The 22,138-nt window shown below is 43.8% G+C and overlaps 1 protein-coding gene across 8 annotated transcripts in view; it reads right to left on the reverse strand.

Annotated features, from left to right (window-relative positions):
* FRMD4A (FERM domain containing 4A) overlaps positions 1-22,138 on the reverse strand; it is a 693,055-nt gene that overhangs the window by 522,878 nt on the left and 148,039 nt on the right. For 5 of the 8 annotated variants that reach the window (XM_074001075.1, XM_015455577.3, XM_074001076.1 and 2 more), the window contains exon 1: positions 7,156-7,517. The exons of the other annotated variants lie outside the window; for them this stretch is intronic. In XM_074001075.1, the coding sequence (XP_073857176.1) occupies positions 7,156-7,188 (33 nt within the window). In that variant the 5' untranslated portion in view covers positions 7,189-7,517. Of the gene's footprint in view, positions 1-7,155; positions 7,518-22,138 lie in introns of those variants that run through there. 8 annotated transcript variants of the gene reach the window in all.

Genomic DNA, 22,138 nt, shown 5'->3' on the forward strand with positions numbered 1-22,138 from the left:
TGGGAGGCCGAGGTGGGTGGATCACTTAAGGTCAGGAATTCAAGACCAGCCTGGCCAACATGGGGAAACCCCGTCTGTACTAAAAGTGCAAAAATCATCCGGGTGCACACTTGTAATCCCAGCTACTCAGGAGGCTGAGGTGGGAGGATTTCTTGAACCCAGGAGGCAGAGGTTGCAGTGAGCTGAGATCATGCCACTGCATTCCAGCCTGGGTGACAGAACAAGACTCCATCTCGGGAAGGGAAGGGAAGGGGAGGGGAGGGGAGGGGAGGGGAGGGGAGGGGAGGGGGGAGGGGAGGGGAGGGGGGAGGAGGGGAGGGGAGGGGGGAGGAGAGGGGGGAGGGAGGAGGGGAGGGGGGAGGGGAGGGGGGAGGGGAGGGGAGGGGGGAGGGGAGGGGGGAGGGGAGGGGGGAGGGGAGGGGGAGGGGGGAACGGAGGGGGGAGGGGAGGGGGAGGGGGGAGGGGGGGAGGGAGTGGGGAGGGGGAGGGGGGGTGGGGAGGGGAGGGGGGAGGGGAGGGGAGGGGGGAGGAGAGGGGGAGGGGGGGGGAGGAGAGGAGGAGGGGGGAGGGGAGGGGGGAGGAGAGGGGGAGGGGGAGGAGGAGGAGAGGGGGGAGGGGGGAAGGGAGGGGGGAGGGGAGGGGGGAGGGGAGGGGGGAGGGGAGGGGGAGGGGAGGGGGAGGGGAGGGGGGAGGGAGGAAGGGGAAGGGAAAGGAAAAGAAAAGAGAACACAGTATAGTAGAGAGGCTCATGGTCCATTGCAAAAGGCAATGGATAAATACGTGGGGGTATAGTGTGAGGAAGGCTAGGAATAAGGTAAGCGGAGCATGTGATGGAAACCTAGCCCGGTCCTGGGGCTCAAAGATTTCCCAGAAGATGTGACATCCATGCTGCCACGTGAAGGTGGCCTTAGAGTCAGCAGGGTAGACAGACAGGGCAGGATGGGAAAGGAGATGTCCCCAGAGAGGAGAGTGTGCTGTAAGATTTAGAAGGAGGGAAGTACACCAGGTTCAGGGAGCTGTAGGGCATCCTGGTGGATAGACAGAGGGTAGACCCAGTGTTTCTTCAACACATGGTGGGAGGATCACCTGCATCAGAGTCCTCTAGCCTTTTGGCACAAATGCATGGTTCTTGGATTCAGTGAGTCGGGATATCTGGAAGAGAGGGCCGAGAATCTTCACTTTTAAATACAATCTCAGGTGACTGGAATTCTAGCTGAAGCCTGAATTTCTAATACAGAAGAGAGACGAGGCAGAATGGGTGGCTGAGCGCCAAGTCATGAAAAACCTAGAAGTGCAGAGGAGACTCCTGGACTTTCTTGCGAGGGTCCCAGGCAGTGGTGTGCTGGTAAACGACTAACAACCGGTTCTGGGGTGGGAGTGGAAGTGGCTAATTCACAGCTTGTTGATTTCTGGGTTGTAATTACTATAAAGATCACATGAGATCATCTGTGTCCAACTTTGTAAGAGCTAAAGCACGGAAGAAAGAAAAATTGTTATTACCTTATTCACAGGATACCTTTTGGCTTTGCTGAATCCACAATCTCTTCTTCTACACAATTCACCTATCACAATTATTTGTCACGAGAGCCCTTATTGTCATGAGAGTTGATTTACTCTTCAAAGGAATCTGTTTTGTTCTGACCTCTTTGAGCACACTTGACAGGAGTTTTGCACCCTGACCTCCCAGGAATCTTGCAAGCATCACCCAGAAGACAGGTCATCTGCTATTCCCACTTGTATTCATGACAATGACAATTTATTCCAGGCACTGGTCATGAGATTTGCGCTTCTTCACATATTCATTCATATATTTGTTTACACATTCGTACTAGTAAGAGCTAACGTTTATTATGAGGTGCCAAGACCTTTCAGGCATGAATGTATTAACTTCTGAAAGTGATCTATAAGTCCCATTACTACATACATTTTATATACAAAAAAACTGAGACTCAAAAAACGTACACCCTAGTAAGTATCAGAGCTACAATCTGAATGTAGGTAGTCTGTCTAGAGATAAGCCATGGTGCCTTTCACATTTCCTTTTCATTAACTAAATTGTCCTATAGCCCTCGACAGTCTTCCCACAACTCACAGATGCCTTGAAGGGGGTTGTTCTGAAAAAGAGTAAAGTTATTTCCTGTTTGCACCCAACTGAGGTCAGCAGTTTAATAAACGCATCATAGTAGCTCTTTGTAAGAGAATCTGATGTGTACATCATACACAAACCTATTTCTGGTTTTATTGGCTTTATGGTAAAAATTTAATAGCATCATTAAACTATACAATGTCTGCATCAGCTCCTCCTGCGTTCTCAGGTGGAAGAATCCCTTTTCTGGTAAGATTATCCCTTGCCTATTTGAGGAGTGACTCCGAGATGAAGTGACTCCATCTTGGATGCTAATCTGCCACTTTGTCTTCTGATTAGCCCCAGTTCCGTGAATGCCTCCTGGTTCCTACTTTCTTTACCATCCCTAGTGTAAGAACATGTCAATCTTGATGTCATCACACAAATTATAGGCTGTGACATGCATAGCATTCTTGCCTATTCTGTAGGCTTGCCTTTAATTGTCCTGCCCAGAGTACACACACTCTTTTCCTATGGTAGATAAGTCCTGGGTCTGGGGGTGACATAACATTATGGAGATCTCCCTGTCTTTCTGCTGCCAAAGACCATGCTTCCATTTGTAAGTTCCCCAAATAAATCACCCTTTACCAAAAAACTGGATTTTGTCCTCATTCTTTGGTTTCTTGTCTCCTCTTGTATTTGGGGGTCGCTTTGTGTATGTGGCCCTTTCTTGGAACACTATCTCAGAAGCCCCTTCAGATTAGAAACTGTCTTAAACTTTCTTAGGAAAACATTTTGATGTCAGCAAATATTTCCTTGAATTTAATCTAAACCTGTCATTCTTCAGCTCCAACAAATCTCCTCTTACTCAAGTCTCCATTAAGATAAAGTATAGGCTGTCATTGGCTTGGGCAAAATCTTGTGTGATATTTAGTGTATTTGCAAGTAATTGTCAAGCCTTCCACAGTCATCCCACTCAGGCTAACCATTCCGTAACCCTTAGTGATTTCTGGTTCACAGAGTTCTTTACATTAGAAATTCCAGTGTTTGATCTGAATTCATGTACAGGCAGGTGGAACACAGTGGATCATTCCAGGCACTATCATGGAGTCCTGGCAAAGTTTCAAGCAGATGTTGAATAATTCCAAGTGACTTTAAGGGTTTCACATACTCTATAATAATTGCCCTAAAGAGCCATAGAGCTTTGACTGTACATATTTTATTCTCCTTTTGATTCTATATTGTGTGCAATTTTAGAATTTTGACATCTTACCTCTGTATCTAATCTGTTTCCAAAAATATAGCATGATCAGGAAAGACAATTCTTGAACTAACTCTAGCTATGTGTGGCTGACTATTATCCCCGGATACAAAAGAGTGGGACTCGCCGGACATGATTCCTGTGCTAATTTCAAATGCTCATTCTTTAAAAGATCTGCTTCCATTTCCCTTTAATTGCCCCTTTCATTACATGACCAGATCCTCTCAGAAGACTTCCTTTAGAAAGTTACTTTATGCCACAAATCAGAAGCATTCCTTTAAAAAAGTATCTGAAGTACAGTGTAGGACATGTCTTTGTAGGAAAAATAAGACAAGGTCAGACAGACAAAAGGACACCATCTCTGGGCAGTTAGGTGATTGTAAACTGAAAGCAAATATTAAAGGAAACCATATTGGAGTATTTAGAAAAACTCAAATTAGCACATGAAATAGTTAATCAACTTTTTAAAAGTTACGACTCTCCTTTCTAGGGTTAATTTCCATCCACTCTCTATTCACTGCACAAACATTTGGTAAAAACATAGCTATAATCTTATTTGGATATAAAAAAGGGCTCCAATCAAGCCATCTTCCCTCCCTTCCCCTCCCCTACCTCTCTTCCCTGGCCTCTTCTCCCCTGTCTTGTCCTCTCCTCTTTTCTTCCCCTCCCTTCCTCTCCATCTTCTTTTGATGCTGCAGTTTCTTCAAAATACACTCCTCACAGTCATGAAAAGTCAAGACTTGGCCTGATTTCATGTGGCCTTACCAAAGTGCTCCCTGCAAATTTTGCAGCCACCATGAATCACAAGACACTGAATATGAGGGGAGTTTTTTTTTTTATTGTTTGTGTGTTTGTTTTTTGCCAGCCTCATTCACTGGAAGCAGTGCTCAGAAGATCAGAGGCAATTATGAAGTTTGGAGGATTAAAAATTGAACTAAAAGGACATATTAAAAATAGGCACAGAGATGATTGATTATAAAATGATTTCCTTTACTCTCATAGAAGAAACCACTCAATCACCTTCTCTCTCTCTCTTTTTTCTTCTTGCTTTCTTCACCCCTGCCTCTGCAAACATCATTTGCTATGGTTGGAATCCTGAGACCTGTGTCAGGGCCTGCCAGAAGGCCAATTAGAAGTGTATCCACCAGACTCCTTTAGATTGCATTATATATAAAAAGAAGAATAAGCAGTGTGCCCAAGTGAATCCAGCCAAAAGTCAAAGCTGTGCAATGGCCGTGTATCACTGACAATACACTAACTGTGATTAGGGAAGGCCAGCTGCCACCCTGTCTGTTTCTAGGTATGTCAACTGTGGCTGCCCACCCAGGAGACAGAGTATGTTCAGGTGCCCTCTTTGCAACTGCCTTAATTTCAATGCTCATGAACGTTTTCTCACCCTGTTTTGCCATTTCCAGTTAATCTCATGCATATTTATGTGCCAATTATGCAAATCCCAAGACAAAAATGCATTAAGCACCCATGATTTAGACTGGTTAACTCCATTACATGGCATAATGAAATTATTGCATGATGTCCAATTTACCTCAATGCTTGCTTTAAACTGTCCATAAGTTATTGAGTAACCATAACATGCCAAAATTTAGCTCTAGGAGGCTTCCTTTGTCTACCTATCATGATACCAGGAAATCAGAAACTTCAAGCTAAATCCTCACCAAAGGGAGAAAATATTTCAGAACAGACTTAAGGAGGCATAATGTGATCAAAGTTTAAGTATGGCAACCACGTTGTCACGGATATGTCTTTGGATAAATTAAAAATATCACTGGGTAATTTCAACAACATTTGGACAGAGCAACTTAGGATCTAAAACCAAGCTTATCAATGGGATTCTCCTCTTGCCAGTTGGGTCTTGTTCCCTGAGTCATGATGATATTGTAGGTCACTGAATTCAAATGCAATTTGAATTTTCAATATGGAAATATCCATTTCCAGCATCAGAAATAAAAAGACTAAAAAAGAATTCACAGAAGCAATTTAAAAACACACGCATACACAAATCCCTTGAAACCTAAAAACTGAAGGGCTTGAATGAGAATCTATTTGCTATGTAGAGATTTTATGTTTAAACTTTGGTAGGAACCAAACCCCACAGTTTCATGTTTATTAGACAATATGATGATCAAGGAACAAGCCATGATGTGAGTGATACTGATAAATATAATACGTGAGCAGCCTGACCCACTGGCGTCCATTTCTCCCCCGACTATCACATGTCATTTTAATCAGCTCATAGTGTGATTTACACAGAGCCTGGGTCCTGATTATTTGCATAGGGAACTCCCTTCCAAGTCTATGAGAGTTGTCCTCGCTTGAGGTTAGGAGCTCGGATCCACAGATCTGTTACGCACCGGAAACTGCACAATACTGTGATAGTTTGCAATTTGAAAACCTGGTCAAATGAACAGATTACGATGCCATTCCCCAAAGCATTCAAACCTCATCCTGTCAATCAAGTGAGCTAGGATGCCAGTGTCATTTGCCATTTTCTTTGCTGTGGTAGGGGATCATGAAACAGGACCTGATGTTTCTACGGTACCTTGGATTAAAGTGTACTGCCTGTAAGCAACAGGACTCCAGCTACAAGCCCAGAGAGAAAAAATGGGTCACCAACGGGATCTCAAAGAAGGTCTGCCAGCCCATTGAAGGGCTGGAGTTAGAGCCTTTGTAACAAACGCTCACTTGAGACTATCCTTCTAATGAATGACTCTCAGCCATGGGTGAACATAACAGAGATGGGAAATTCTCGCAAAGGGTGGGGGTGTCTTCGTGCACAAGACCTACTTCTAACATTCCCTGAAAACATCGTGGTCAGGCTCATTAACCAGCAGGGGAAAAAAAAATGTTCAATGACAAAAGAGTCTATTTGTGTCTGAATCATTAAACCGGGCATCAAACAGATGAGGTAAATCAAAGCCTTGTCCTATTAACTTTAACTCTGCTGTGTGCTTAGAGAGCTATTTGCCCCTTGATTTGTTTTGAAATTTCTGGTTAAGAAAAGTAATATTTCTAGCATTATTGAAAACTTTTGACCTATCCTTTCAGAGTTATAGGTAAATATAGCAGATATGAAGTAGCACCTTCATCGTCTAAGCTTATAATGGAAAACCCCACGTTCAAAGCATCTCTTGAAAGTGAAAAAACAAACTCCAGTCAAGAAGAACAAGTGCTTAGAGTCTTCAGGAGACTAAAACCAGTTCCCCGTGAACATTTCTAAATGTTAAGGGACCAAGTTCAAGATGTCAGGCTAGAGCAGTGCCCTGAAATCTTTTCTGCAGGTCTGCTAGTTTTCCGAGAACACATTGGCCTCCAGAATGCATTAACCTACTTTCCACAGAGAGGATTCCCTGGTCCTCCTGCTCCGAAGAAGAGGAGGAGGAAGAGGAAAGAGGATATTTCAAGCGGGAGCTGGGCACACTCTTTGCCTTAAACGTGTTACTCCTCCTGCTAAACAGCAATACGGTCTGAGACATTGGTACTTCCTGCAAACGAACAGCTCCGAGGGCTGCACGGCTCCAAAGCAAGAGTGATTGGAAATCCTGCTAAAATATGGCTGTCTAATCAACCGAGAGGCGAACTCATTTACTGAGGTTCCCATTGTCCACGCTGACAGATGGCTCGCTCCCCTCGGCTCTCCCCTTCCCCTCAGATCGCGCTGCCGTGCAGGCAAGCCTATTCTTTGAGAGATCCAGTTGCAATCGCCAGCCTAGTTCTGAAATAAGACAAAAGCTCCGTGAGCCTCCTCCCATGCACAGAGCCTTTTCTGTCCCTCCAAGCAGAAGGAAAAGAAATCCAGATCCACTCCCCTTACCTTCGTCCTCATCGGAGACAGGAGCCCTTCCATGGTGGCAGAATCCTCATGCCAGTTTCTGTCTCCTGCAAGTTACTCTCCCTGTGTGCTGTGCTTAAGCATCCCACATGAAAAGAGCCATGTCTGGAGCCGTGGTGGCTCCCCTCTCCGGGTGGCGCCTCTGCACCACCACCCGGCCTAACTTGAATCCCCAGCGCCGGCAAAGCGCCGTTCCTGGAGAAGCCTGCTCCGCTCCTCGCCCTGGTCCCCTCTCTCTTTCTCCTTCTCCCGCGCTCTCTCTCCTCCCTCTCTCTCCTCCCTCTCTCTTTCCATAATCTGCCTACAGCTCTCTGTGTACCCTGCTCACTTGACAAACGATCTCTGTCTTAGGTAACGCGTTTGAGCCAGGAAAAGTGATCTGAACCAACCCACAGGGCAGCTCACCCAGGGCAGGAGGCGAGGGGGGCTGAGCGGGAGCATCCAGCCGCTTTGGGCTCTGTAGCTTGCTCTCTCTAGAGCTGAGAGTACTGTTGCATTTGTTCGTTCGTTCATTCATTTATTCATCATTCATTCCTCTCTTAAGAAGTGGGACCCCCACAAGAATGGATCTAGTCGACACCATTACTGAGCTGCTTTTCTAGTTTGTGTACAGAAAGCTGAAAAAGAAATCCCACTGCGTGGGTACTTCTAAAAACCCATGTTCAGCCCAGTGTGAATTTCACATCTGGATAGTTAACTGGGTTTTTTTGCAGTTTGGCCAGATGTTTAGAGGCATATAACTGTAGCCTCTTTTTAGAGAAAGTTTCAAAAACAGATTTATGGACTCTGTTCCTGAATAGCCGAGAATTAAAAAAATAAGTGTGTATGTGTGTGTGTGTGTGTGTGTGTGTGTGTGTGTGTGGACGTGTGCGTGCGGGCATACTGTCCAGGAGTCCACATAAATCAGGACTGACTGTTTCATTCAGCATTGCTGGTCACTTGGAAAAAATAGACAATGAAAGAAAAATGGCAAAGACCGAGGTCAGGGCATAATGCAATTGAAAAGATGAGATTTTCCTGAACTTCTTTAGGCTTGAGGAATTTTCTCTGTGAGAATAATTCAATATCTCTACTTCAACTGGTGACTCCTTAAATGTGACTACACACATCTATGCCATCACCAAGGTGCCAGGACACTTTTGCATCATAAATGCAACACATGTGCACCATATATGAACCTGTCAATGCGATTTAAGGAAGATGTCACATCCCTTGCCCTTCTTTCCATCTGCAGTTCTTGTATTCACAAGACATCCCCCAAGACAGGGCGAGCCACTCTGCCCTCCAGATGGAATCACATGTTGGTCCACTGCCCCTGCCTCTTCCTTCATTGATGATTTTCATCCCTAATTAATATCCTTCTCCCTTCCAGTTCATACATCAGCATTCTAAAGAACTCAGTATCTACACCAACTCTATCACCTCTTGATCACCTCCTTGGTAGTCTCCAGTTCTTTCTTTTCTTTTCTTTCCTTTTCTTTTCTTTTCTTTTCTTTCTCTCTCTCTCTTTCTTTCTTTCATTTTCTTTTCTTTTTCTTTTTTTTTTGACAAAGTCTCTGTCTGTTGCTCAGGCTGGAGTATGGTGGTACAGTTATGGCTCACTGCAGCCTTGAACTCCCGAGTTCAAGAGATCCTCCCGCCTCAGCCTCCTGAATATCTGGGACTGTAGGCATGCACCACCATGCCCAGCTAATTTTTAACTTGTTTTATGCAGAAAGGGCCTTGCTATGTTACCCAGGTTGGTCTTGAACTCCTGGCCTCAATAAATCCTCCTCAGCCTCCCAAACTGTTGGGATTACAGATGTGAGCCACTGCACGGGGTCCAAGTTTCTATTCTTAACTCTTTCTCTACGTCACCTTAGGTGCAGGCTGCAACCTAATTCTCACTTAACCAGACATGTACATCCTTTGTCCAGAGTCTTAGCATTCTGACACATCTTTAGACCCAACATATTGATTGCAACTCGCTGTCCTTATATAAAAGATTATTGCCATTTCTGGGGGACTCTGGACCTTCTTTCTTTGGTACTGACTTAAATAATACTTCTCATTTTGTATTACAGTGTTTAGGTTCCCTAATCATTTCTTCTATTCACGTAGTCATTCAACAAATAGCTGTAAGGCACCTACTATGTGCTGGAAGCTGTTCCTGTTCTGATGATACGGTGGAGAATACGGTAGACACAGTCCTTGTTCCAAGGCCCTATATTTATAGCAGGTTTGACACAAAACTCAACCAACTCCTCGAGCCCTTCCGTCTATCATTGCATTATTCATACTAATCTCTCCCCATGTTTTCAGGTTTCTCTGTAGGTTTGTAAACCTTCTGATGTGACTTCCATTTCCAGTCTAGTGCCATTCTCTTTGTGACTCTTCTCCTATCTGGATATACATGATCAACTTTCTCCTAGGAAATAAAAAACTAAATTGTCTCCATGAGAATCTCATTCCTTCACCTCCATCTTTTTTTTTTTTTTGTGGTTGGGGGGAGGTGCGGAGTCTTGCTCTGTCACCCAGGCTGGAGTGCAGTGGTGCGATCTTGGCTCACTGCAATCTCTGCCTCCCAGGTTCAAGTGATTCTCTTGCCTCAACCTCCCAAGTAGCTGGGATTACAGGCATGCGCCATCACACCCAGCTAATTTTTGTATTTTTAGTGGAGATGGGGTTTCACCATGTTGGCCAGGATGGTCTCAATCTCCTGACCCCGTGATCTACCCCCTCGGCCTCCCAAAGTGCTGGGATTACGGGCATGAGCCACTGCGCCTAGCCTCACTTCCATCTTTAATTCTATTCTCTCTCCTCTTCCCCAGACCCTTCCTCTATTTCCTCAAAGGCTTCATTTTTCAGTGTCAGGGAAGGAAATCACTCTTGTTTACTCAAAACAGAGATGCCATTCCTCATCCTCCCCTGTTATTAGTCCCTGAATCATGAAAAAGACTTGTTATCCCACTTGCTATTGAGACATTGCCCATGCCATGTGCCACATCTAGCTTCCATCCTGTTGGATTCTTCAATAACTAGAATAAGCTGCATCCATCATTTGCTTTTTTACTTTCAACAACTCTTTCCTGAAGCATTCTGCCCTGTTCGTGGCATGAACAGGTTCACGGACAGGTTTGCGCTGTTTGCGCCCTTTCTAACCCCAGAAACCCCCTCATCAGAATTTCCAATCATGTATCCTTCTCTTTTTTTTTTTTTTTTTGAGACAAAGTCTTGCTCTGTTGCACAGGCTGGAGTGCAGTGGCATGATCTTGGCTCACTGCGATCTCTGCCTCCTGGGTTCAAGTGATTCTCATGCCTCAGCCTCCACCATGCCCAGCTAGTTTTTTGTATTTTTAGTAGAGATGGGGTTTCACTATGTTGGCCAGGCTGGTCTTAAACTCCTGGCCACAAGTGATCCGCCCACCCTGGCCTCCCAAAGTGCTGGGATTATAGGTGTCAGCCACTGTGCCTGGCCCCAATCATGTCCCCTTCTCAAGAGTTTTATCCTTGATATTAAAAGAAAAAAAATCTCTGGTACAATTGATTACCTGCATCCCTGCCTCCTGGCCTTCTGTACTCTCTCTGGCTCTCAATCTCCCTAAAGGTTTGTTTAAAGTATATATAACGGAGGGGGGACTATGCCAAAGTTAAACAAAACTAGACTGACTGCATGTTTAAGGCTGGTTGTTTTCTGAAAAACTCCAACCATAGATTTTGGAACCAGAACAGCTTTCCTGAGCCAAAGGAAAGGACTTTCAGAAGGAATTTGGAATATTCTGTATAAGTGCACCACTTAGGGAAGGTAGAACTTTTCTGGTTGTTTATACACCAGCCCTTTAGCCCTGGAGCCTGGGGTTGTTCACCATATTTTTATAATGGTCTGAGAGGTCCTTGACTAAACCCCTGAAATCAACAGGACTTGGAACCTATCAATTAGTTCCTGAGATGATGCAGCTGTTGATGGTAAAAATGAGAATGGCAATAGCTGTTGAATGCTTACCTGCTGGCAGGCACTAGGCTAAGTGATTTCATGCAGCAGTTCATACAATTCCCTTACCCCCTGCCCCATGAGGGAGGTACTATTCTTACTGCTCTATTGCAGAAGCTTCAGCTAAGTAATTCACGCACACAGCATTCAGTTCAATGAAGCCACCACTAGTGCACTATATCCACCTTGTCTTATTTCATTAAAAGTAATCCCCACCAACATAAGACATATAAAGACTTAAAAGTACATTTTAAATTTCTGTTCTTTATTAGTCAGGGGCTGCAAAGTAAGCATTTGAAAATATTTTATTTTAGACTATTAAGGTATTACATTGAGTGCCTCGTTCACTTATGTATTCAGGAAACCAATATTCATTGAACATCCACTTCAAGCCAGGTTCTGTGTTAGACACTTAAAAGCACAGAGTCTTGTGTTTATCAAAGATAAACATTTATAAAACGGAGCACACTAGTCCATTTATCATTTATCATTTCCAAGTCCTTTAAATACTGATGACTGCACCTTTTATGTCTTGTGTGAAGTGGTTGGATTGTTGCAGGGTGAAGAGGGCAGGAGGAGAGAGATGGTGGTGGGGATTAGAAAATATTTTATCCTGGGCAATAAATGTCAGTGAAGAATAATTGTCAGATCATTAGACACCCTAACAGCCTTGACATTGATCAATGTTACCAAAGTATTCAGAAGCAAGAACAATTTGCATTTTTGCCTCCTTGATATTAAAAGATTTCTTTGGATTAGGGCACTCTCTGCTTGCAGTTTACCATCTGGGAGTAACCTAAACTTAGAAAAAAAGTCAATAAATATCAAATATGTAGACACTGGTGAAATATCAATTAAGTTTACACCACAAGAGAAAGGGAGTTTTCTCTGAAATCTGACTTAAGGAATTTCTACTCTGTGGTAGGTGGGCTTCTCACCTGCAGAGGAAAACTCCCTGCACCAAGGAACCTCTCTTAGCAAATGCCTTTGCCCTTTGAGCCACCCTTCTTTCATATTTTGATGTTAAAAAAGAGAGGGAAATAATAACTTTACAATAAACTTCTCTAGACTAGCAGCACTTGTAAATGTCACAAAGGGTATTGGGTATGTCATGGTTGGAGGCTCAGGTTTTCCATCTCTTGCACTTAAACACTGACCCTTTCTTCCCCACATCTTTGCCATTTTTGAGGTTAATTTCTTTAGGCCCCTTAGAGTCTCTGGGGATCATAGCTAGCCAAACAATTAGGGTTTATTATCTGGGATTGCATCGCCTGCTTCCTAAACAGTTGATGATTTATTAAGGTGAGGGGATTGTGACCTGAGCACCATCAAGGCTTTACCCTCTGTGACCTGCTCATCACTCTTTACTATTTAGAAACATCTTCATCAAGTTGTAGGCTTTGGGATGATAACGGATAGAAAAGGTCTTCTTCCTGGATCAGTTCCAAATATCTTGGGTAACACTGAAGGAGTTACGTAACCAACATGACAAATCTCCTTCCCCCTTTTTCTCTCTGCCTCAACCCTTCTCAGTCACACATATTTGCTTTGATTTATAATATAAATATCCACTTGCTACATACTACAGTGCTCAGTGAAAATTGTGATTTGATATTAAGTGCTTGAAAGTATTCATGTCTAGGTAAGAGTAAACATTCTACATGTCCTTGCAATACAAAAATTATATAGCCATTAACATTCTTTCAAATTGTTTTTACATGTGTTTGCCTTTTTAAAAACCTCAGAATGGGCTGGGCATGGTGGCTCACGCCTATAATCCTAGCACTTTGGGAGGCTGAGGTGGGCAGATCGCTTGAGTTCAGGAATTCAAGATCAGCCTGATCGATATGACAAAACCCTATCTCAACTAAAAGTATACAAATTAGCTGGGCGTGGTGGTGCACATTTGTAGTCCCAGCTACTCAGGAGGCTGATGCAGGAGAATCACTTGAACCCAGGAGGTGGAGGTTGCAGTGGCTGAGATTGTGCCACTGCACTCCAGCCTGGGTGACAGAGAGCAAGACTCCATCAAAAAAACAAAACAAACAAACAAACAAAAATCAAACCTCACGATGATCCCATGAGACGTGGCAGGTATTCATTTTCATTTTACAAGATTGGAGAGGTGAATAGGAGAAAGGTAATATTTACTGAGCATCAGCTCTGTTCCAGGGCTTGAGCTAGATACTCTTCAGTGTCAGCTCACTTAATTTTCACAGGTGTATTATTATTCCCATTTAACAGATGATGACCTGAGATTGAGAGAATTAAGTACAGTAGTAGATAGCATCATTTCGTCCTGATTATGCATACATTTTGTTATCCATGCAATTCGCTATGTAACTTTGCCACCCTCTCTTTTTCCCCAAGTATGGATAGAAGGCTAGCAAAGGCAGTACAAGCAGAAGTTTGAAATGCCCATGGGGAAGATACACCCACGCCAGTCTGCTGATTCCAGCAGGAGGATAAAAGAAGACCCAGCCTCCATTACAGACGTATGAGCAAGCCAGAGAATCACAAATGAGTGAGACTAGCCAAGATCAGCTGATCCCAGCCTACATCAGCAAAACTCTACAGCCTTCTGAAAAACCAATGCCTATCACTGTGTGGCACCAGGCATTGCACTTGTTATGCAGCCAATGGATATGATTCCTAATCTGAGATGAGAGTTCCTAAACAGTGGAGTAGAGGTGACTAGAACCCCAAAGGCAGGTTTTCTTACTCCAAAAATTTCAAGTTCTTCCAACGCTATCACATTTCTGCTGCTCACCCATGCACAGCGATGGATTGTATGACTACTAAAGTATTTTCCAGACCCCCAGATCAATGTCTAAGCTCCAAGACACATATAACGACAATTCTATGTTATTGAATGTCAAATATAGGATCTACTGTATTTTATTTACAATTCTTTAAAATTGTGACACACTGAGGAAAATGTGGTATGAGGTTCTATGCCTTGGTTGATCAGTCATCTCGTCTTTATGATCTTTTAGACTCTCTGTCCCATTTTCTAAAGAACAGTGATTGCCTAAAGTTATCAGCAATTGGTATAGAAGTTAATTGGAATCTAGCCCTTGGAGACTTTTTCCTTCAGCAGTTCTTGCCTTTCCGAAAAAGTGTCTCACAGTGGGAAAAATAAAAGTGCTTTTTTTCATTATCATAAACACTTCAGCTGGAAATGGTTCTCTATCTGCCCCGATGTTTTACAAAAACATCTAAAGAGCAGAGTGACATGATTTTGCAGTGTTTGAAAAGAGGTATTTCCACTTTTTTTCTCTGTTTTGTTTTGTTTTGTTTTTTTCCCTTAAGGTTTGTGGTTTGAGTACTTTTGTCAAGAGGGAGAAGAAAACCAACAGCTGCTTTGGCCCCAAATCGCTGCTCCTGTGTTTGCTCAGAAGACCTCTGGGAGCCCAGATAAGGAGAAAGCCGAGACACAGGCATCTGGGTGGAAGCAATGCCTCCTCCTTCCCGTCCTCACAGTGGGGAAGCAGTTGGATGTTCCTGCAAGGTTAGCGTGCAGGGTAGCATTTTTACCTCCCGCTTTTGTTGGGTTATTTCCAAGCTCCAAACTAAAGAATTGTGCTGACAGAAATTATGTAGGGAAACATTTTAATATTTGACAAATAAAAATTGTATATATTTCTGGTATAAAACAGAATGTTGGGATATATGTATGCATTGTGAAATGATTACCATGGAATTTTTTCTTTTTTTTTTTTTTGAGATAGGGTCTCACTCTGTTGTCCAGGCTGGAGTGCGGGGGCACAGTCACAGCTCACTGCAACTTCCACTTCCTGAGCTCAAGCGATCCTCCTGCCTCAGCCTCCCCAGCAGCTGGGACTACAGATGTGCGCCACCACGCCCAGCTAATTTGTGTACTTTTAGTTGAGATGGGGTTTTGCCATATTGATCAGGCTGGTCTTGAATTCCTGAACTCGAGTGATCTGCCTACCTCGGCCTCCCAAAGTGCCAGGATCACAGGTGTGAGACACGGTGCCTGGACTACACGTTTTCTTGATATTTCTGTCAAAATGTTTTGGATTGTCAGTACTTAGACAAACCACTTTCAAAAGCTTTATTTGTGGCTTTTTCTTTATAAGAGGCAACTCCAACACTACTACCAAATTGCCCTATAATTGCTTATCAAACCTGGACTGGGGAGGGGACAAAAATGATAGTTATCAATGGAGATGGGAATTGACACAGTTTCTGCTTCTGAGACTTCTTTGAACTCTCAAGCTGTATTTTTAAAAAGAGAGAGAGATAGACTGGGTGCAGTAGCACGTGCCTGGACTCCCAGTGCTTTCAGAGGCTGAGGCAGTAGGATTGCTTGGGGCCAGTATTTCAAGACCAGCTTGGGTAACAAAAGAAGACACTGTCTCTAAAATAAAAAAAAATAAAAAAATAAAAAATTAGCCAGGCAAGGTGGCACATGCCTGTAGTTTCAGCTACTTGGAAGGCTGAGGCAGGAGGAGAGTTTGAGCCCAGGAGTTTGAGGCTGCAGTGATCTCTGATCTTGCCACTGCACTCCAGCCTGGACAACAGAGCAAGACAAGTGAGACAAGACAAAATTTTGTTTTTCTCTAATTGGCCCATCCTGCATGGTAGGGGTGTGAAAGAGACCCCCATCGTCTACCCTAAAAGTAACTCATGAACCCCTTGGTACAGGGATGCTCCTAGGTTCCTTCAAGGTGGACACATGTGCTGAGAACCTCCTTTAAGGCAGGCTCAACCAGTGGCTCTGCCCCGAGGTTACTAGGGTGAAGAGTACAGGTGAAGGCTGCTGAAGAATTGAAGAATGCCAAGGATTAGAGAACAATCACGGAAACCTTCTGAATTCTACTGAGTGAGAACTAGCAGGAGGGTTGAACAACTCAAGTGGAAGCAAAGGTTGGGAGAAGTACTCATTTCACCTGGGATTGTCTATTAGGCTGCTTCGAGGGAAATCCTATTCTTGAAGCTGGCTTTGACCATCTGGAGGAGGTTAGGATGTTGGTGCGTGGGACTGTCCTAAGCAGGATGGGATGGAGACGTGTAGGAGGTGAGGGAGGACTTCAGACAGAGAGACTGACCCATGCCGAAAAAGCACAGGGCTAGACAGTAACATATTTGAAGAGAAAAACAAGAACACTGAAGTTTACAGAGTGCTGATAAGTGATCTCCAGATTATACGGTCTAGACTCGATTTTTCTTAATTTGAAACTTAATTTACACCTCACTTTATTTGAAAACAGTTGTGTGCCATGCACAAATGAAATAATGTGCAGACAGAGTTCACTTTACATCATTAGTGATGTTGGAAAGTTGCACATTCATTTATTTAGAAATCTGCAGAAAATGCCTTTATGTTATAAAAGCTCATTCTTCTAAGTTATTCTAATTTTACAAGTTGGAATGCGCCATACCTGCGTAGTGTGTGATGGTCCCTTTAACAGTACTGGGATCGCCTAATAATGGAATTATGTTTACAGTGTGACCTTTCAAACAATAAATGTGCCTCAATGTGCATTATTTTCATAGCTCTAAGGAGTTTTTTTCTTTTTCAAATCACTCCCGTGTCTTAAATTTCCTTGACCAGCTTCAACCTGAGGCACAAAGGAAAGTAATTGCTTGATTCAATTTCTCACTATGTCAAAATAATGAAATTAATGATAGATATTGATTGGCATCTTTTACCCCCAAACCTGGAAATGCATTGTTTTGCAAATTGAATCTTAACCATGATATCTAAATATGTTCATTAAAAGCAAAACTACTGTCTTTTAAAAATGTTCATAAACAGAGACACTCGTGCCTGAAGTCATAAAGTCAGTTGGCATTTTGATCAGGTGTGACGAATATTTCTACCTCGATTTTAATAAGACATGATTTTTCTGACTCAGTGCCTCAGCATAACCTAAGAAACCAAATTTTATGAATAGTATTGACTTTAAACATCATAGTAATCATAAGAACCAAGAGAAATTATGAGGTATGGAAAACAGCTCCAGAAATAAAGGCTTAATTTGAAAACTTTGCTATGGTTTCCAAGCATGTTTTTACCTGGTCATGGTTTGGAGAAAGGGGTTGGACCATCTAAAAGCAGATCACCAAAGCACTTATACCTAAACCCACTCACTCTTTCTTCCTTCCTTCCTTCCTTCCTTCCCTCCCTCCCTCCCTCCCTCCCTCCCTCCCTCCCTCCCTCCTTCCTTCCTTCCTTCCTTCCTTCCTTCCTTCCTTCCTTCCTTCCTTCCTTCCTTCCTTCCTTTCTTTCTTTCCTTCCTCCCTTCCTCTCTCTCTCTCTCTCTCTCTCTCTCTCTCTCTTTCTTTCTTTCTTTCTTTCTTTCTTTCTGACAAATCTTACTCTCTGTCGCCCAGGCTGGAGTGCAGTGGCGCGATCTCGGCTCACTGCAGGCTCTGCCTCCTGGGTTCAAGCGATTCTCCTGCCTCAGCCTCCAGAGTTGCTGGGATTACAGGTGCCTGCCACCACACCCGGTTAATTTTTTTTTATTTTTAGTAGAGACGGGATTTCACCATGTTGGCCAGGCTGGTCTTGAACTCCCGACCTCAAGTGATCGCCTGCCTCAGCCTCCCAAAGTGCTGGGATGGATTACAGGCATGAGCCACTACACCTGGCCCCTGAACCCATTTTCTATACCTAGCTTGTTGAGTAATCTCAGTTATTTATCTAGCTTATGTTAGCCAACTTTCTATTCTATTATGTTAAAAAAAAAATGGGGAAATTACTACTTCTCCAATGTTAAAAAAGGAATTTTTTTTTTTTCCAATTTAAGGGAATTTGTTTGCTCAACAAAGGCTGAAGTGCTTTATTCCAGGCACCGTGCCCATCTCCTGAGGAGCCTCTGAACGTTCCCAGAAGCACGTGCCCAGGCCGGGCAAAGCATGGCTTCTGTTTCACCTCTCAGTGAAAACAATCCCCATAAAGCAGCCCAGATGTATGGCTCATGGGCTATAAGTCAGAAATGAAAGAAGAGAAGTTAGGAGAAGAAAGGCGCATTTTCTTATTTATTTATTTTTTATTTTTTAAGGAAATGATAGATTTCCTTACCACATCCTCATGCATGGCCTGCCCGGATACAACTGTGTGGGTACCACGATGGAGCATAAATGCGACCACTAAAGTCGTGTCGGGGGTTTCCCTTTCATGTCTGAATTTGTTTAGACAGTTACACAATCAGAGAGCACAGAATGAGAGAAAACAAAGCCCAGGAGAAAGGAATGCTTTGAATCTAAGTCCCTGGGCCTTGATAGTTTCTCTTTGTTAAATCCACCCAAGGCCCCTCCATATGCTGACCATCTTTTGCCAATGTCTGTGTCTGAACAGGTTTTCCCAGGCATGGAGCTCAGAAAGAACCTTTCATCCTCCTTTTCCTGTTATGTGTATAATGTGGTGTAGCCCAAAGCCACTGTGGGTTCTAATTTGCATGTCTATTTCAAGAAGCCCGGAAACTATTTGCATAAGACTGTTGCTTCCTGAGAGATCCCAGCAGAAGGATGTAGAGATGGAGTCTTTCATTTTTTTCATTTTGTTCTAGATACTCACAGTGAGAGATCTGTGTGCCTAAACCCCAACATCAGTAGAATGCCTGTGAAAAAATCTACCACCATAAGCGAAAGGAGAGCTACTACAGATGAAAAGAGTGTGGCAGAGGGCAATATAACAATTTGAGGGAAATCCCATAGTTTTCCCAATTCAAGTCAATTTGTGGAGGTTTGTGTTAGAGCTATGGAAGAGTAGAATAAGATCACCATTAAGACTCAACATCTTATAGGGGAGAGAAATAGGTATGATGACAGGGAGCTGCATCATACCTATTTGGTTAGGGAGCTGCAGGGACAGTTGTTAGCCTTATAGATAAGCAGAAGAGAAGATAGCAGCAGCGGGAGAGTGGCATGTGCATCTTCAGCAGTTCTAGAGGGAAGGGATGGCAGCAGCAGTAGAGAAGGCTAGAACCAGTCAAAGCAACAGAGAAGTGCAATCCAGACTAGTCCAGGGGGAATGGGGTAGACAGCGCAGGGCCCAGCAGAAGCAGCCATGGCCAGGTTTTCTATAGAGTGAGATAGAGTGGCAATGGCAACAGGGCAGAGAGAGACTTGGCAGCTGCAAAGATGGCAGCTGGAGCAGAATGAGGCGCATCGAGTGAGATGCAAAGCACAAGGCCAGAGGATCAGCTGTGCAGGGTCCATGGTGATGGAGCACAGGAGTGGGCAGAAGTGCCGGCTGGGACTTACCCCGTAAAGAAGACACTGAAACCACCGTCCAAAGAGATAAAGACACCAATGGCTAACATAATTTCTTGAGCTTACAAATACACAGATTAAAAACAAAACAAACAACTGGCCAAAATGCTAAAACTCCCTCCTCTTATGGGATAACAAAACAGGCTACAATTGGTTGGAACCAACATGACCAACTAGAGCCTGTACAGAACCAGCTTGTGGTGTCGCAGTCTGCACTTCCACCACACGTTTCATACTAACACACCCTGAATTTCCGCATGGGACCCACGAGGAGGCATGAAGAGATAACTGCTCATGCCCAACACTTTCTAGGTTTCCCCTTTCCTTCCACCAATCACCCACTAATCCTAGAATCCATCCCCTAAACCTTTTCTAATAAAACGATTCCCTTGAAGCCAGCAGAGGGAGACAGATCTGAGCTGGACTCCTGTCTCCTTGGGAATAATAAAAGTTTTGCTTTTCTCACAAACCTGCTGTCATAGTCTTGGCACATTGGGCAGTGAGCCCTTTGGTTCCATGACGAACATGATGGTCTAGGTACCCTGCTTCTCTCCTGTTCAGTCTCAGGTGACCCAAGGACTAGACCATGCCTCCTCTTCCTTCTTACCTATATTCACATCCTCATGAGAGAAGGGAGGGCTATCAGCCTCTGAGGATGCAAATGTTGTGCTCAGCCCTAGGATTCCCAGGAGATCTGGCAAAGAAGATCATAGCTTTGACTGTTCAGGGTGGCCCTGGACACAAGTTGTACCCTTAAAGAATGCCCTTCTCTGCATGGTGGTTCATGCCTATAATCACAGCACTTTGGGAGGCCAGGGAGGGAAGACTGCTTGAGCCCAGGAGTTCTGAGACCAGCTTGGGCAACATACTGAGACCCCGTCTCTACAAAAAATAACAAAATTAGCCAGGTGTGGTGGTGCACATTTCTAGCTACTAATCAGGTTGAGGCAAGAGGATTGCTTGAGCAGTCTTCTTGAGTTTGGGGAGTCAGTGAGTTAGGATCATGCCTTTGCACTCCAGCTTGGATGACAGAGCAAGGCTCTGTCTTGAAATCAAGAAAGGGAAAGGGAAAGGGAAAGGGAAAGAGAAAAGGAAAGGAAAAGGGAGGGAAAGGAAGGCAAGGCAAGGCAAGGGAAGGGAAGGGAAGGGAAGGGAAGGGAAGGGAAGGGAAGGGAAGAGGACACTCTTCCTTACAACAAGAAACAGCTTGCATTCTATAAATGCAATGATGCAATTTCTTAAAGGCATTATGAGCCTAACTCCATGATATAAGATCATAGGATATTATAGTCAAATTATATGTCAACTAGTCCATCATTTCACAGATAAGTAAATTGAGTCCCAGAGAGTTCAGTGACTTTCCTAAGATTACAGAAGTCCTCAGCCTTCCTAATTTGATGTTCTTTCTTTTTCAACATACTGTTGGCTATACATGTCCTTTGTAAATAAAGGAACTGAGCCATTATGGTGGAATGACTGACTTAGAGAATGCTCCATGGACATTTGCTTCGACCTATATCTCATGCCTTTCTCCATTTACCCCCAAATTGACATAGAAAAAGATCAGCCAGAAACAGTGGCTGGGAGGGATACAGAGAATCCTGTCACAGAGAAGGAACTCAATAAATACTTGGTAAAATATGTATTTTGGGGGTTAGAAATAGACTTGGGGAATTTGGTTTTATTTGCTTCCATAATTCACTAAGGGGAAAGAGAGATATGAAACAGAGATAAAACATGCCATTAGCTTTATGGGCCTTGGGACTGTGGGGTTCCCAGTTTTCCCGGGAGATGGCGATGGGATGCATTCAGGCAGCTCCCACAGTACAATTTTCCCATCTCTAGTGTCCTGTTGGGAAGGCGTCTCCACCTGCTTGTAGCTTCTCCATGCTGAATACATTGAAAACTTCCCTCTAACCTCCTTTCCCCCAAAGGAGCTCCTTCCTTAGACTCTCCAGGTGCTGTCCTTGATGTAATCTTTCATCTAGTCAACCTTTTGTTTTTGATGTAAAAATGACTTATTTCACTATTTACTGGACCTTTTCCACAAAATGCCTGGAACCAAATAAAAAATTACTGGATTCTCAAGTCAATGTTTCTGGACTCCTGCCTCTCCCCCTGTGCCGAGGACCCATGACCTGCTGCCTGGTCTCTTTCTGTGGTCTGGTTGCTTTTCTCAGACTTCAGTGCTTCCCTTTGAAATTCTACAATTGGGCACACAGTATTCCCTATTGAAAATGTGTAATGACTTCTCAGTACACCAGCTCTTTACTTTGGCTTTTAGAATCATCTGCCATCTCCTTTCCTATTTACCTCCCCTCCTGCCAAACTCGTTATCTAATCATTTCCTCTTCAATCAGTCCCACCTTTCTACCTTTGTGTCCTTATCCAGAATCCAACCTTTAATCAAAGAGATAAAGCAGGCTAAGGCCCAATGTCCATTACTTAATAAGCCCTCAATAGACATTAGCTTTCTTCAAAGTCCTCATCAACTCATTTTCTTGGCTGGTCACAGTGGCTCGCACCTATAATTCCAACACTTTGGGAGGCTGAGGTGGAAGGCTCACTCGAGCCCAGGAGTTTGAGACCAACCTGAGCAACATAATCACACTCCATCTCTATGAAAAATCAGAAAATTAGCTGAGCACCAGTAGCATGTGCCTGTGGTCCCAGCAACTTGGTAGGCCAAGGTGGGGGGATTGCCTGAGCCTGGGAGGTTAAGGCAGCAATGAGCAGTGATTGCAGCAC

This window comes from Macaca fascicularis, chromosome 9 (assembly GCF_037993035.2).
Source record: "Macaca fascicularis isolate 582-1 chromosome 9, T2T-MFA8v1.1".
Taxonomy (NCBI): Eukaryota; Metazoa; Chordata; class Mammalia; order Primates; family Cercopithecidae; genus Macaca; species Macaca fascicularis.